At 34.2% G+C, this 17,642-nt stretch overlaps 1 protein-coding gene across 1 annotated transcript in view; it reads left to right on the top strand.

Annotated features, from left to right (window-relative positions):
• LOC149806933 (nucleolar protein 4-like) overlaps positions 1-17,378 on the top strand; it is a 231,661-nt gene extending 214,283 nt beyond the window's left edge. The window contains exons 7-10 of the mRNA XM_089959904.1: positions 658-861; positions 3,513-3,629; positions 5,048-5,399; positions 9,559-17,378. Of these exons, the coding sequence (XP_089816030.1) occupies positions 658-861; positions 3,513-3,629; positions 5,048-5,399; positions 9,559-9,719 (834 nt within the window). The 3' untranslated portion in view covers positions 9,720-17,378. The remainder of the gene's footprint in view (positions 1-657; positions 862-3,512; positions 3,630-5,047; positions 5,400-9,558) is intronic.
• Positions 17,379-17,642: the final 264 nt, after the last annotated feature.

Raw genomic sequence — 17,642 nt, forward strand, 5'->3', positions numbered from 1 at the left:
AGTTTTACAGGAAGAGCAGAATACATATTTATGTCTCTTTGAACTTGATTGCAACTACTGAAATTCTTGTATCCATCCATCACTGAATTTCATGTGATATTTCAGTGCTTGGAATTTGGTGTTTGGCACTGGGAGATAATCCTGTCCAAATTACTTTTGATCATACATAGTACAGACTCAATTCCATTGCGACAACTTTAAGCACTGAGGCAGGACAGACATTGCGAAGAGAATCAAAGTAATATTAATTGTTTGAAGCAGATTTAATGCTATTGTAACCCAACCATAATAAATTAACATCTTTAGGCCTTTTTTCATTACTTCTGCTTGCAAATATTATAATCCAACTCAGCAAACTTCAAGCAATGAAACCAGCTAACCCTGCCAACAGGATCAGAGGTTAAAATTAGCAACTACATTGTCTTACCCTGCTTAAGCCAATTCAGTCACATGATCACATGCAGTATTACTTAAATATACTACATTGGAACCAAGAAAAAAGTGGAAAACTATTTTTTTTAACCATTTGAAGTAAACTAACAAGAAACTTTTGATCATTAGGAGATGGTTCCAAAATCTCTCTCTCTCTCTCTCTTTTTCTCTCTCTCTCTCCAATATGGCTTTATAAACTCCAAAAATAATTTTCCCATGTTTCAGATGTTTGTTCGATTGTTTGTTGATGAAAATCTTGACCGTATGGTGCCTATTTCAAAACAACCTAAAGACAAGATTCAGGCTATCCTAGAAGCTTGTGATCGACAATTTCCAGAATTTCATGAACGCTCACGAAAAAGGATCCGAACATATCTCAAGTCCTGTCGGAGAATGAGAAGATCTAAAGAACAGAATGGATGGGAACCAGTAAGACAAATTCATGTACTTTAAACACTGAATTATCACTTCATCTTTATTATAGGCAAGACATAGGGGTCACTCATTCCAACAGTAGTGATATCAACATTGTTCAAGTTTTCAGTTAACATTTCTTTTTAGTATGATCATTAATACCTAACCTTTTGAGGGATTGCTTTCATACTTATACATTTTTTTGTAGGCACTGATCATTCATCTCTTTCCCCCCCAGCTCCATGTACCCCTCCAGCCATAATCATGTTTTAAAAAAAAATCTGGTTCAACATTGGATAATTTCATTTTCTGCATGGTCACAAATTCGAATTGGAATTATTATGCATTTTTCTTTTAACTACATGCATCCCAATTCTCACGTATGGTCGAGTTCATTTGAAAACCTTGGTTGAGTTTACAGCAAGATGTTATTTACTGGTTATATGACACATACCTTGTGAGTGATCTTAGCTGTTATACTTGGGACATGGAACCAGTAAACTCTGCCATTTCATTTCCATGCACCAGCATCTTCCCGTTAACCCTTAGGAAAGGTCATTTGAAAATTGGTCAAGTTTTCAGTTAAAGTTTACTATAAGTTCCATACCATGGGTTTAATATCAATCAAATCTTGGACCGTATAATTAGGAGTTCACCCTTTATTATCTGTATCTTTGCACCCATACTTGCCCTCTGACCCTCAGACATCTTGGTAAAGATTTTGTTTATAGTTTTTCTGTATCAAGATGGGGGCCCCAAGTGGCTGAGTGGTCTAAAGCGCTCACCGTTCTGGATCACTGCCATCTCAGCTCTGTCTGCGAGGGTTCAAGTCCAAGGCTTGGCTAGCGTGGGTACTTGGGAAAGCCTGCCAGTAGCTTCTCGTGGGTTGGTGGTTCTTCCCTGGGTTTTCCAGGGTTCTTCCTCCACCAGTTATACTGGCCGTCATGTATAGCCTATCTTGTGCTGAAAAATGGCGTTAAACCCTAGAACAACAACAACTGTATCAAGATGAGTCACAAGCCCTGTGAATGATATATTTTGTGCTTGGACTTTCAGATTATAGCCTTTTAATATTTATTTACATTTACTGTCCATCTGACCCTAAGGCACGGTCAGGGTCATTTTAAAGTGAAAACATGTTTGTATCAGATAGTGGAGCCAGAGAAACATAAAATTTAATGGAATTTGTGACCATGTTTTGATGCACATACCATACTTATTTTCTAAATTATGATTTCTTACATGCTTGGTGCTGTTACCTTTGAACATCCATGGCACATGTGACAACCAATATCCCAACATATTGTATATCACAGTTTATAGTACAGATACTTTATACATTTTGAATGACTTTTAAAAAGCATATTAATGTATAGTGGATCCTAATATTGTAGCAGTATTTACTAAATTATTTCCATGTGAATTTTACTAATTGCAAGAATGAATTTTTTCATTGTTTGTATGTCTCTCATTACATCATGTAGGTGTCATATGGTGTTACTTGTCTGCCCCACCCTGTCCCATCCTATCCATCTGTCTGATTAATTTTCAATGACCTAGTGACTGAAACCACATATAAGTTGCATGGCTTTGGATGAATAAGAATCAGGTCAAATTCAATTTACACAATTGTCTGGTAAAATTTGACCAAGTTAAACTTTATATTTTGCATAATTGCATATTGAAACAAAGCTTGCTTGAATTGTGCAAAGTTGTCAGATTTATACACAAAAATTTAACACCAAGTTTTCTGGATCATCCATGACATGAGACACTAAGATGTCAGGACTATCCATGATATTTGATGCCAAGTTGTCTGGATCATCCATGCCATTTGACACCAAGTTGTCTGGATCATCCATGCCATTGGACACCAAGTTGTCTGGATCATCCATGCCATTTGACACCAAGTTGTCTGGATCATCCATGCCATTTGACACCAAGTTGTCTGGATCATCCATGACATTTGACACCAAGTTGTCTGGATCATCCATGACATTTGACACCAAGTTGTCTTGATCATACATGACATATAACGTGAAGTTATCAGGATCATCCACAACATTTGACACCAAATTATCTGGATCATCCATGACATTCTACACCAAGTTGTTGGGAATCTTCCATGACATATGTTAGTATATTTTTGGGATCATCCATGACATTTGAAACCACGTTGTCTGGATTATCCATGACATGCCGGTATGACACCAAGTTGTGTGAATCATCCATGATGCTGGATACCAAGTCATCTGGATCATCAGTGACATTTGACACCACGGTGACTGGATCGTCCATGACAGTTGACACATTTCCAGTTTAATGAATGGTCTTGATTACTAAATGGCAAGTTCAGACCAAAATGAAATGAAAATGGATCTTTTCACGCAGATTTCTGATAAGCTTTTAAGTTCTTGTCTCAAAGGATGAAAATAGTATTTGATACCTTGAATAATTTGGCATAATACTTAAGATTAAGATGCAGCAACCTGCACATAATGCATCTCTTTTACCTTTCTGTAGAAAACTCTCTAGGTGTTTCTGTTTACAAATGCAAGTAATTGCCTCTTAATACATCTTAAAGAATCCACCTGGAAAAATCAATTTCTCTTGTGACAGTCATTTCTCCTGTGACAGTCATTATATTTTTCTGTCCACATTTTCAGCTACGGCCCACCCCTCCACATCTTACCTCTGCTGCAGCAGAGAGTTTACTTGCACAAGCATGTGAAAATGAGGGTCAAAATGCAAAACGAATGCGGATGGGCCTAGAACCACTAGCGGTAAGATTTATTGATTGATACATTTATTTATTTATTGCAGCTATATTCCCCATCATATGCTTCTTGATTGTAAGAAATAGCATAACTTCTACAGATTTTTCATTTACTGGCTGATGTCAAAACTTTCATAATTAAAGCTGCTTGTTATAGTAAGAACGTAGGTCAAAGGTCAATATCAGGAGGTCAACTGGTGAAATTTTCTAAGAGTTGGCTTCTTACACTGTTGAGCTTGTAGTTTTGAGATCTTATTTTTTTATATAGGTTTATCTATTACATGAACCAGAAACATTGTTAGTGATCTGAAAGTAAAAGAAGGTGAGGGATAACAGGCTGAAAATATCTGTTTCATACAGTCTCCAGATAGTTCAAAATAAAAGCGTTTTTAATATTAGCTTAAAGCATAGAAGTATCTTTACATTTTGCACTTATAAGGTGACATATAGGAGTTCTAAAGTCAGTTAATTTAAGAATTTTATAGATGGTAATGTCTCCTTTCTGTAAGAATAGATCAGCATCAGACATTGTAAAGAAATTCAGGTAGCAATAATCACTTGTAGTGAGTGATAGTACAATAGTTTTAAGGTCACATAGGTAGCAATAAGCACCTGAGATAAGTGAAAGTTCAAATAATTTCATTGTCACACAGGTAGCAATAATTACTTGTGATAAGTGATAATACAAATAGTTTGTCACACAGGTAGCAATTAGCACTTGTAATGAGTGATAGTATGAATAGTTTCAAGGTCACACAGGTAGCAATAAGCACATGAGATGAGTGATAGTACAAATAGTTCATAGTCACACAGGTGACAATAAGCATGTGTAATAAGTGATAGTGTAAATATTTTCAGGTCACACATTTAACAATAAGCACTTGATATGAGTGATAGTACAAATAGTTTCAAGGTCACATAGGTAGCAGTAAGCACTTGAGATGAGTGGTAGTACAAATAGTTTCAAGGTCACAGGTAGCAGTAAGCACTTGAGATGAGTGGTAGTACAAATAGTTTCAAGGTCACACAGGTAGCGGTAAGCACTTGAGATGAGTGATAGTACAAATAGTTTCACTGACACAGGTAACTGTAATCACTTGCAATGCATGATAGTACAAATCATTTCATGTTCACACAGGTTTATCATGTCTTTAAAGTTCATGCATCTCATTTCTCAAGTTGTTGTTTTTTCCCCTTAGTAAGTACATTTGTGTGCCAGACATAAGAATGATTGAATGGGGTCAAAGTCGGTTATAAAGCTCTGAATCTGCTCCCATGCACAGATAGATTGACACAAAATTAATTGTAATGGGATGGATGAATTTCATCAATTTACTTGATAGTTGAGGATGAGATAATTCAAAAGCAATAATGGTGACATTCATGGATGTTACTTAAAGTTTATTTTATTTATTTCCATTTCAGGCAAGCGCCATGAATACAATGAATCCACTTTCTGTTGTGCCAACAACTTCCCAGCCTCAGAAGCCTACTATAGCCCCATCACCCCCACCCTCCTCCCAGCCTGCACCTACTCAACAGACCCAGAACAGTAGTGCCCCTAGCATTGACCGACACACACCAGCCAGCACAGACTTCCTACGTCACCAGGCCCCACCTCCAGCCTTCAGACCACCTCCTGAGTTCCATGCACCATTCTTCCCAAATGGCAATGGTTTGTTCCGTCCAGGGTTTCCTCCAGGTTATCAGCATCCAGCACATCATCATCCTCCGGTTTTGCAGCACAGCCCAATACAACCAGCTACAGTTCAGAATGGTAAGAATTATTAAAATACGTGGAATTCTCTTTGACTATGGGGGAAATTTATTGGAATCAGTCTTTAGCAAACTCAGATTGAACAAACTTCATGATATATAACCTGAGTAAACATTCTTATACAAAATTCAGTTTAGAAAACCAGTCTCAGTAGTCCCTAGCAGTTTCAGTTTCTGACCAAATGTTTTTAACCAAATATAAGGCAACATGAGACAATTGTTTCCTTATAGAAAGGGAAGAAAAGTTAAAGCAAAAGCTATTTTAATTTTCAAATGTTTGAAAAAAAAGAATTATAATTCAGCAAAATCTGTCTGTTGCATATTTTATAATGCAGCCAATATCCTTCAAAAGACTTGGAAGCTATATAGCAGACAACACCATATTTTGTCTTGTATATCAGTCCTGTGTCTTATATATCAGTCTTGTGTCTTGTATATTAATCTTGTGTCTTGTATATTAATCTTGTGTCTTGTATATCAGTCTTGCATCTTATATAACAGTTTGTGTCTTGTATATCAGTCTTGTATATGAGTCTTGTCTTATATATCAGTCTTGTGTCTTGTATATTAATCTTGTGTCTTGTATATTAATCTTGTGTCTTGTATATCAGTCTTGCATCTTATATATCAGTTTGTGTCTTGTATATCAGTCTTGTGTCTTGTATATCAGTCTTATATATCACTCTTATGCATGAAGTGAGTCTCTCTGTTTTTGATGGTTTGCTGTGTAATGTTGCAAATACTATGGTCATCTTTAGATACACTTGTTGAAAACTCTTCTTGATTCTGCAACTTTTTCTAGAGCTATCATCCATTTTTACTGCTGGATGTAGTGCATGTTGTGAAGAGAGCTTGATTTGCAGTTTTTGGTGGACTGTTGTGAAATTTGAAAAGTATCAGTCATTATTTGAATATGATTTTATAGATACATCATTCTGTTCCTATGAGTTTTCTTAGAGTTATCCCCCTTTTTGACTTGCATCTTTCATGGATTGCTGTGAAATTTAATTCACATAATGGCCATTATCTGATAATGTTCATACTGACAAACAAATTGAACTCTCATAACTTTGTAAGAGTTGTGGCCCTTGTTTTTACTTACAGATTTGTGTCTAACATGACATAATATTGAAAGTGCAACTGGTCTTATAGTTTTCAATTTAGTCGTTATAAAACTCAGTACATAATGTGTTCATCATCAGACAATTCATATGTTACCAATCATTGTAGTGCCACAGTCAGTTTGAGTTATTTCCCAGTTTGATTTGAGATGCAGCTGGATGCATTGCATAACAGAATCCTTTAAATAAAACCCATCTTGCAGTTACAGATGGATTTCTGTTATAGGTGCTATATATTATGGATATTATCTAAAAACTCTTTTCCTGTGATTTGTGTAAATTTTGCAATGAAAGTCAGGGTGAAACCACTACTTGGTTAAGAAACACATGGCTGTTGTCCATGAAAGTCAGGGTGAAACCACTGCTTGGTTAAGAAACACATGGCTGTTGTCTGTGAAAGTCTGGGTGAAACCACTGCTTAGATGAGAAGCATATGGCTGCTGACCACTGAAGACATGTGACCATTGGTTACATGGCATTTACATAGGAAATTTGCCTGGAAAAAATTAGAATGGCCATTGTGACCAGTTAACTGATGAACTAAGGTGACCATTAGGACATGTTTGAATTAATTGTACATATTTACCAATCATTATGCTTTCATAATCTTGTAAAGAGTTATTGCTCTTGTCAACTTGCAGGCAACTAGCTTTACAGTTGTTCCAATGAAGACTTTGTTATAGACTCCAATGCTTCTATTTGTAGTGTGGGATGGGCTGGAGGTCTTCAGGTTATTTCAGTAATATGGTACCATGTTTACATTTGCAAATATTTTTACTATGTATTTAGTTTACATTTACATAACTGGTCAATGAATATGCATTTGGCTCTCATTACCTGTTCCAGTGAAATGATTCCCACATCTTTGCTTAAGAGGATTGTTTACTAGGATTTTTCCATTAGTTCTTTTGTGTCTGTAATGCTCACATCAGGTGTGAAATCACTGGAAAAAGCCAAAGTTGAGACTTGGTTATAGACAACATTACCTGACACTATACATCAGGTTAATTTACTGATAATGCTAATGCAGATTTCTCAAAACTGCGGTATTGACCTTGAAACAACATGTTTGTTAATAGATATTTCATAAATGACACATACATTTTAAGAAACACTGTTTCAAGACTGTAAGTTTCATAGTAATTGTGGATCTTTCTAAAACATTCCATGCACATTTTTGTGGAAGTTGATCTAGTTTCATAATCAATATTTTATAGTGTGGATTCGTATGTAACACGGAAACCATACTGTGACAATCCTAAGAATGTTTTTACTCAAATGGTCAACTATATTAAACAAAGACATGTCTTTTAAACTGAATCCTGTCCTAATAAGAGGTAAAAGACAGATAAAGTGTAGATTGGGGGAGGGGGAATTTGAGTTTCTAATTGATGGATTATATTCAGTTATATTAGTTATTGTCAACTGTGTACATGTTTGGAATGTTGGATTAAATGGTTTTGTTTTCATTATTTTCAACTGAGAACATGTTTAAACATGCAAGTTGGAAATGCTGTTTGTTATACTTCTACGGCATCTCTCTCATGTTAGATGCAAGCAGAAACGGCTGTTTGTTATAATTGTGCAGCATTTCTTCAGTGTTATGTATAAGTAGGATTGGCTATTTGTTATACTTGTATTTCATTTCTCCAGTGTTAAATACAAGTAGGAATGGCTATAGTTGTGTTTGTATGGCCTCTTTCCAGTGTAAAGTGCAGGTTGGAGTATCTGGTGCAGATGACCTGAGTACAATTAAGTTATCAAGGTTCAGGGACAAAGACAGGTGTATTTCAAGTCAAACTGACTTGAGCAAAGTTATTTTATAAAGTTTCTTTATTGACCTGAGCATGGTTGCCATGGAACTTGAGCTTTGTTTGCCAAAAATGTTTCTTATACATATAGCCATGTCTATTTCGGGCCAGAATTACATTTGCATATTCTGGTGATAAATGTCTAACAGTGACATTTGTCTCTTCTAGAACTGACTTAAGCTGTCAGGTTGTCAAGTTTCTTACATATGGCAGTTTTATATCTGACTTAAGAAAAGTTATTGGACAAAGATTTGTATTTTAAGTCAAACTGACCTGAACGTTATTAGTGTGATGTAGTGTGATTTGAATTTTTAACACAGCTTTATCAATTTTTCAGTCATATCGCTACGATGTCTGCAGTGTGGCAGTTTATAGTGTTGTCTAGCACTGGGACATAATGCCGCAGACATGTTGCATGATGTCCCACCCAGTCACACTATCCTGACACCAGGCCCACCAGTCCTAATACTAACCTCTTAATGCTGAACGCCAAGCGAGGCAGCTGTTACTACCATTTTTGTAAGGCTCTGGTATGACTTGGCTGGGCTCGAACCCACGACCTCCTGCATCTGAGGCAGATGCTCTAACCACTATGCCACTGGAGTGGTGAACATTATTAGTTATATCAAAGTGTCCTGGACAAAGACAAGTGTATTATTTTCAGTTCAGTTCACTTGAGCATTGTTTGCTTATCAAGCATCCTGGACAAAGACAAGTGTATTTTCAGTTCATCTCACTTGAGCATTGTTAGTTTATCAAATGTCCTGGACAAAGACAGGTGTATTTTCAGTTCAGCTCACTTGAGCATTGTTAGTTTATCAAATGTCCTGGACAAAGACAGGTGTATTTTTGGTTCAGCTCACTTGAGCATTGTTAGATTATCATGTGTCCTGGACAAAGACAGGTGTATTTTTGGTTCAGCTCACTTGAGCATTGTTAGATTATCATGTGTCCTGGACAAAGACAGGTGTATTTTCGGTTCAGCTCACTTGAGCATTGTTAGTTTATCATGTGTCCTGGACAAAGACAGGTGTATTTTCTGTTCAGCTCACTTAAGCATTGTTAGCTTATCAAGTGTCCTGGACAAAGACAGGTGTATTTTTGGTTCAGCTTACTTGAGCATTGTTAGCTTATTAGGTGCCTTATTTAAAGACGTGTCTGTTTCTGGCTCCACTAACTCAGGCATTTTTAGGTTTTCATTTTTTATACACAGACATATTTTTTTCAGGCCCTACAGACTTGAGCATGAAAAAGAATTCCAGCAAAAATCAGCTCAGTACCAATGAAGTTGCAACCATCAAACAGCTGATAGCTGGTTACAGGGAATCAGCAGCCTTTTTGTACAGGTCTGCAGATGAACTGGAACAATTGCTTCTACAACAAAGTTGAGTGTCATGTGACCAGACAGCCATGTGACCAAAAGACATTTTCTTCACAGATTTACTGAATTCTACAAGAAATCCAAACATTTTGGGAAGTTCTGTGTTCTTAGTTTCGTGGACTTTGTAAGTTGAAGGAATATCATTGTATTGTATATGTAACAAATATACATTCATAAGTGACAACAATGCATGCACTTGAAAATGTACATCAGTTTTATATATTTTATGGAAAAATTACTTTGGAAATGAGCTATTGATTGAGTTAAAGTTTCAAGTCATACAAATGATTTTTAAACTTTTAGGAGGATGTCATTTTATTTTTTAAAATGTTTACCTCAGTGTGAAGTTGACATGACCTTGCAATCACTATCAGTAAAAAAGATTCCTGGCTGGTTAGACATGCCACTGAAAATGTCCTCTCAATGGTTAGACATACCATTCCTTACTTTTGTTCTTTTTTTAAAAATTGGACACTTGTTTAGTTATCAGGATTTTAAAAGACTTCTGGGAATCATCTGCCTACATTCCAGTCAATTGAAATTTATAATTTCATGTAACTTTTCTTTACTTTTTCATGTATATCTTCAGTTCACATGGAATCTCAAGTGTGTTGTGTTTTTAATTTGTGTAAATTTAATTTAAAAATTCCAATAAATGGCAGCATTTTCTGTAAGTTATTATTTGTAGAATGAATACATCATTTTCTTGTCTCTGATATCTTGGCAATTTTGGAGATAAACAAGTCTGGATGACATCATTAATCTAACCCAAGAAAGAAATAATGCTATTTTGCATTGGATCTTTTGGTCTTTTACACCTGACAGCCATCATAAATACCATATATGTGTACATCCAATAAATTCACACAGCATAAACTTATATCTGTGAATATCCATTAATTCACACAGCATAAAGTTATATCTGTGTACATCCAATAAATTCATACAGCATAAAGTTATGTCTGCTGTCACATGCTGCTCTTCACTGATTGCTGTATAGTGGTCTCTCACTATATGGTAACTTAGTATAATGCTGTCCCCATGAAAGACCCATATGGTCATGAATCCCATTGCATTATGTAATAATTAATCACTATGTACAGATGTGATGGTTATAGGGCAACTTCACGTATACTAAGACACATGACTCCCTTTAACAGTATTATAATGAGGTATTACATGTGAACATTATAAGGCAACTTCACATATAATATTGCATATGACTCCCATTTAGAATGTTATAATGTGGTATTACATGTAATCATTAAAAGGTAAACTTACATAGAGCATGACACACATGTATGACTCCCTTGAACAGTGTTATTGTAAGTGTTACATGTGATCATTATAAGGCAACCTCACATATAATATTGCATATGACTTCCATTTAGAGTGTTATAATTTGGTATTACATGTGATCATTAAAAGGTAAACTTACATATAGCATGACACACATTTATGACTCCCTTGAACATAAGTGTTACCTGTGATCATTATAAAGAAACCTCACATATAACATGACATACATCTTTACTCCCTTGAACAGTGTTACTATAAGCATTATATGTGATCATGATATGGTAAATTCACATATCACATGACACATTTTTGACTCCCTTGAACAGTGTTATTATAAGTGTTACCTGTGATCATTATAATAAGGCAACCTCACATATAACATTTCACATGACTTCCATGAAGAGTGTTGTAGAGAGTTATTACATGTGAACATTAAAAGGCAACCTCACATATAACATGGCACAGTGTTATTATAATTGTTACATGTGATCATTATAAGCCAACCTCACATATTAATGACACTCATATTTTACTCCATTGAACAGTTTGTTATAAGTGTTACATGTGATCATTATAAGATAACCTGACATATAAAATGACACACATTTTTGACTCACTTGAACACTGTTATTATAATTGTTTCATGTGATCATTATAAGGCCACCTCACATATAACATTGCACATGATTCCCTTGAGCAGTGTTGTAATGGGATATTACATGTGATCATTATAAGGCAACCTCACATATAACATAAAACACATTTATGATTCCCTTGAACAGTGTTATAAATGAGGTATTACATGTGATCATTATAAGCAACCGCACATATAGAATGGCACACATTTATGACTTTTTTGACCAGTTTTATTATAAAGTAGAAAGTAGTACATATGCTTATTGTAAGGCAACCTCACATTTAATACAACACAGTTATGGCTCCCTTAAACAGTGTTATAATGAATTATTACTGTACTTTTGAAGCATGCTCTGACATCTGGTTCAATACTATTCACATTGTGTGTGTGTTTGTGTTATTTATGAGTAAATAAGGCAGTTCAATGCTTATATGATCAGAAATATTGGGCCATCCAGGGCATACAGGTTCTTATTTATAATCAGATCAAATGTATGCCTTCCAATGATTATGATTTATTTTACAAAATAAGCTGCAGAATTTATAGTTTTAAAGTAATTTTCTTCTACTCTATTTAAAAAAATACATTTTATCATTTATCAGCAATAGTTCTTTTGAATGAAAATTGTCACATAATTTAGGTCATCATCAAATTTCATGTTTTGAGTCAAATATATCCATTAGCTTTATCTGTCTGTGTTGTACCCAGTATAAAGTGCCTCGCCTAAAACATATTATAAAATTATGGCTTCCTCTGTTAGAGTTATAGAGTAAAAATATATTTATAAAGGTAAGTGATGATAACACTTGTTTTAGTAATTCCTACCGGGTCTTGAGGAGACACACCATAGATTGGGAGATCAGATATATGCAGTGTTAAAAGAGAACTGTGACTTGAATATCTTTTCTTTTGGTAGAAGAACAAGTTATAAGTATTGAATTTGTCTCTCAAAATATCCCTCATTATAAAGCTCTCCATGGGAGCTATCGAGTATACAACCAGATAATGATGTATATGATACAGTACTCCCTTGTTATATTGCTCTCCATGGGAGTCATAGTGTATACTGTCTTATAATGAGACTGCCTTATAATGTAATATATAATAGAAATAACTTTTACTGTTATATAATGAAATGGGATCCATGACAATGTTTGCCTTATACTAGGAATTATGTTATAATGATGGGCTTTCTTGTAAGGGTATGCTGTAATATTTGTCACCATCTGATGATTCCATGCATCAAATTTCTTTAGTTCAAGATTAGTTCCTCAAGATTAAGGATCCTTGTCACCTGGTCTTATTAGCAGTCACACTGTTAGACTGGATCCTTGTCATGTGACATCATTGGCATTCACACTGGTAGACTGGATCCTTGTCACAAGACATCATTGGTAGTCACATAGGTAGACTGGATCCTTGTCACATGACATCATTGGCAGTCACATCAGTAGACTGGATCCTTGTCACATGTCATCATTTCTGTCTCATTGATAGACAGGATCATTGTCACATGACATCATTGGCAGTCACATTGGTAGACTACATCCTTGTCACATGACATTATTGGCAGTCACATTGGTAGACTGGATCTTTGTCACATGACATCATTGGCAGTCACATTGGTAGACTGGATCTTTGTCACATGACATATTATACGTATATAGCTTATTTAATGAATCTAATATCTAATGATCCTCAGTTTATATTAAAATGCAGTTTATTAAATGTCATCTTGCCACAGTACCATGCACATTGAAAATCAGCCTTTCCATTTGTATAGTGCAATCTGAGTTTGAATGAACTATTTCTCAATATTTTTGTGATAATGATGTAATTTATTTACCATACCTTCATGTCATTAAATATAGTTATAGTTTAGCTTTATTTGTATATACTTTGATGTAGAAAGTAAATTTTAACATTGTATTTATCATTGATTGAAAACTGTATATGTTAATATGTCAACAGCCCTTGGTGCCTACATATTTTTCCTACCTAAGAATCGCTTATTTGCAAAGGTGTAATGAAAGTGATTGGTCCTTGTTTGATGTATAGAAATTAGAAGGTAATCATATGTATATATTTATTAGTATATATTTACTAGTGATGTTATTGACATATGTCTTGAATTTTTGTATGTGGTTTAGAATAGTTATACGTAAGCACATCTATACCTAATCATGTTTCATTTTATACTGGAATCGATATATTTTACAACATTTACTCATTAAGACTGTGTACTACTATTTTTTCTCACCTGAAATCTGAAAGTGATTAATTATTGAATTTACCAGACAAAAATTGCAAGACTGGTTCCATTTTTTGGTAGCAAAAATGTTGGACAAAATAATATTATTCTTTAATTTGAATAACACAAATCTTCTTAACAATTTTACAGAGAATGCTAATTGTGTAGCATTCTACAGAATCATGGAGTCTTTGTGGTTAAGGCATTAGACATGTGGACACAAAGGTTCAGGTTCAGTGCCCAATATCAGATAAACGTTGGTAAACTTCACTGGTGTGTTGTTAGGACATGCATTTTATAGCCTTACCATTATAGAACCTTCTTTGTGTTGACGTACTGTAAACACCAAAACACTGATATACTCTACAACATGCTAGTCATTATGTATTGTTATAATCTAGTCGATGTATGTATCTCCAATGAAAACCACCCCCTAATTACTTAGTTTGTATATGCTGTATTCTATAGAATGAGAATAATTCAACTTGGGATTGGTGTAAACATTTTATTGGCATACTCAAATTGTCAGCTCTCTTTTTGGTGTATGCCAGCACTGCATGTGATGAAAACTAATTTCTTGCATTTGAAAGCTTCCTGTTATCCTATAAATGTACCGTTGTACATGTATGTTTTCATTAGCAGAAGATTTTTGTCCAATTTGATGATTTGGACATTGGGCAGTACATGTGTAGTTTTATACTAACAACAAATACAAATAATGAAGTTTTTAATACAGTCAATTTTCATAACAACCAGTCATTTTTGGTTTTGTGATGAGTCTGTTATTGCTAAGGTCATATCTTTAGTATAGTAGATTTACCTCCCTTGTCTTACGATTGTAAAAACAGGTCTGTGTAAATGAAAAGAATGGATGAGAAATCAAATTTTCAAGCATGTGATAGAGAAATCTACATCATATGTAATACACACTGTTTTGCAAGGAGTCATAGGTAGTAGCACATTACAACAAAAATACTTTGAGAGGAGGCTGTTGAAGAATACAGCCTGGAGCCATTAATTCATTGTTACAGTTGTATGTTTCTTCCCATCATTTTCATGTCAGAATATAAATGGAATAGTGGAAGAAGAACTGACTGTACAACAACAGTGAAGTAATTTATCTTTTGTGTGAATATATTACGCTAATCAGAAATTGCATACATTTGCTATGGATTATTAGAAAATACAAATGATGTAGCTGAAGTCTGAATAAGGTCTGAAGTCATATTTAAATCAATACTTACCCCAAAACTATATATCTCCACACACATTTCAGTGTTAATGCCCAATATTCTAAAACCTTTTCTGTACATATGAGTAGAAATATACATTTACTGAAGTAAACATAATTTGTTTGAAAGGATATTTTTGTATACTCAGAAATGGTTGTGCATATACTAAGGAAAGCATATGCATTTAAATGTAATATTATTAGATTGTTTATTTGAAGTTTTACTTTTATAAGGTATGTGCTAAGAATTAGGTACTTTTCAGAATTGACAGATATTTCACAAAATTATTTTCTCATCCTTGGAATACACACAAATTGTCAAAATTGTTTAGAAGTGAAAGGGCCTGTTGGTGATACCTGTAAAATTTTAATTTGTTTACAATGTAGATAAAAGTTTATATTTAAATTTAATACAAGATTAATTGGATGTTTGATTTTTTCTATCAATACCAAAATGCTCAATGTCTCTAATAAGGGATCGTCTTTACAACACACATATTGACTATTGTAATTAACTGAAACATAAATTATTGTTGATGTTACAAAATTTAATATCCTAATGCATGTGCAATGAATCGTAATTAAGGCTAAAGCATAACTAAGTAAAATAAGACAGCCTTTACACTTTTAAAGGTAGCTTTTTCAGTGGGTAGTCACATAAAATACTTAGTATTTTTTTAGCCATGTTCAGAGATTTCAATATCGTATGACTTTGTTTATTAACTCCTTTTCTTGACTGTAATATCCGGATACAGATGTTAGTAACTTCTTGTATCCTTAATTGGCTGGAGGGTTTTGATTCTTCTTCCGATAAAGTAACAGGTTCCTAACTATAATATGTTTTTGTTATCCATAGAGTCAGAGCACTAACTGAGAATCAATTATGTAGTTTACCAACTTCGATCATAAGTTAGACACATACCATATGTACTAGATTATAAGTCTGGTTCAAGTGCAAACATCATAGACCCAGATCTGCCATCACATAATGCTCCAGCAATGTGGATTTATCCAAGTTTATTAGGACTGATAAGTAGAACAAATAATATAGATTATGATCTACTGGTGCATTATGCAATGGTAGATCAGAGTGTATTGTATATTGTTTTCAGATGAACTTAACTTGTAAGCGAGTATGCATCGTACATATACTTGTAAGCGAGTATGCATCGTACATATACTTGTAAGCGAGTATGCATCGTACATATACTTGTAAGCGAGTATGCATCGTACATATACTTGTATAGCAAATGGCTTGTCCAAGGTTAATATGTGGATATAGGGCTTTAATGCACAGTTCTGAGAGTGCTGATTCAAACTTCTACAAATGCAAAAGTTAAAAAAATTGCAAAATTGCTATAGGAAGACACCATGTATATATGCTACTTATAAGTCGAGTAAAAGTACAAAAAACAAATATACTGATCTGCCATCGCATAATGGGCCTGCAAATCAGGATCATTGTTCTTTGTTTTACTGATCACTCCTAACAAACTGTACAGACCCAGATCTTCTGGTGTATTTAGCAATGGCAGATCTTGGTCAATGCAGTTTGCAGTTGGACTAATCTTATAATCAAGTATATATGGTAAGTCCTTCTATATAACCTTGAATATGTAGTCCCACAAGATAGTCCTTAAATGTATAGATGTTAAATTTCTTTAAAATTAAAATAAAAAAAATTATAAAAGTAACAACTATACAATTCTTAAAATATCCAAAGTTAATAGCTCTGGATGTATGTGGATGTTTTTTTCTGGAAGGAGTATCAGTCACAGTATCATGACCAATTTATTTGTAAATAGACTGGCCTCTTGTTTCACATCTTTAACATTGTTTTATATTTTTGTCTCACTTTATTAATTTTTAATACTTTCACATAAAATTGCAATGTGTAGAAGTTTTCACTTTTAGTTCTATGTTAGTTTTTGTTTTGTTTTGTTTTCAGTATTATTTATTTTTCAGTTGTTGATATTGTAGTATGGTTCTTTTTTGTGGAATCACAGATAATATGTGCAATATGTAAAAATGGTCATTCCTTTCCATGGACCCAAATGAAGGGTACTTAGAACTGGTCATTCCTTTGTGTGGACACAGATGGAAGGTATTTAGAACTGGTCTCTCCTTTGTGTGGACACAAATGGAAGGTATTTAGAACTGGTCATTCCTTATTGTGGACACAAATGGAGGGTATTTATTTGTTTGAGATACAAAATATCTACTATTTATGAATAAAGATGTTTAATGAATTTCATCTTTGTTGTTTTTTCCTTCTCTACTGCCAGAAGATATAGGTCGGTGCTGGCTGTTTGTAATCAGTTCGGTTTACATGTATTTTAAGTATCCAAAATGACAATAGGGTTAGACCACAAATTCTTCTGACTTGGTACATATTTACATTTCCCATACATATTTGAACTACAAAACACAAAACATATGACAGCAGATTTCACCATGGGAAAGAAATAGAGACTTGGGTAAAATAAAATTTAAATCTGAATTAAAATAAGTAA

The sequence above is a fragment of the Sinohyriopsis cumingii genome, chromosome 1 (genome assembly GCF_028554795.1).
Source record: "Sinohyriopsis cumingii isolate HCF-2022 chromosome 1, ASM2855479v2, whole genome shotgun sequence".
NCBI lineage: Eukaryota > Metazoa > Mollusca > Bivalvia > Unionida > Unionidae > Sinohyriopsis > Sinohyriopsis cumingii.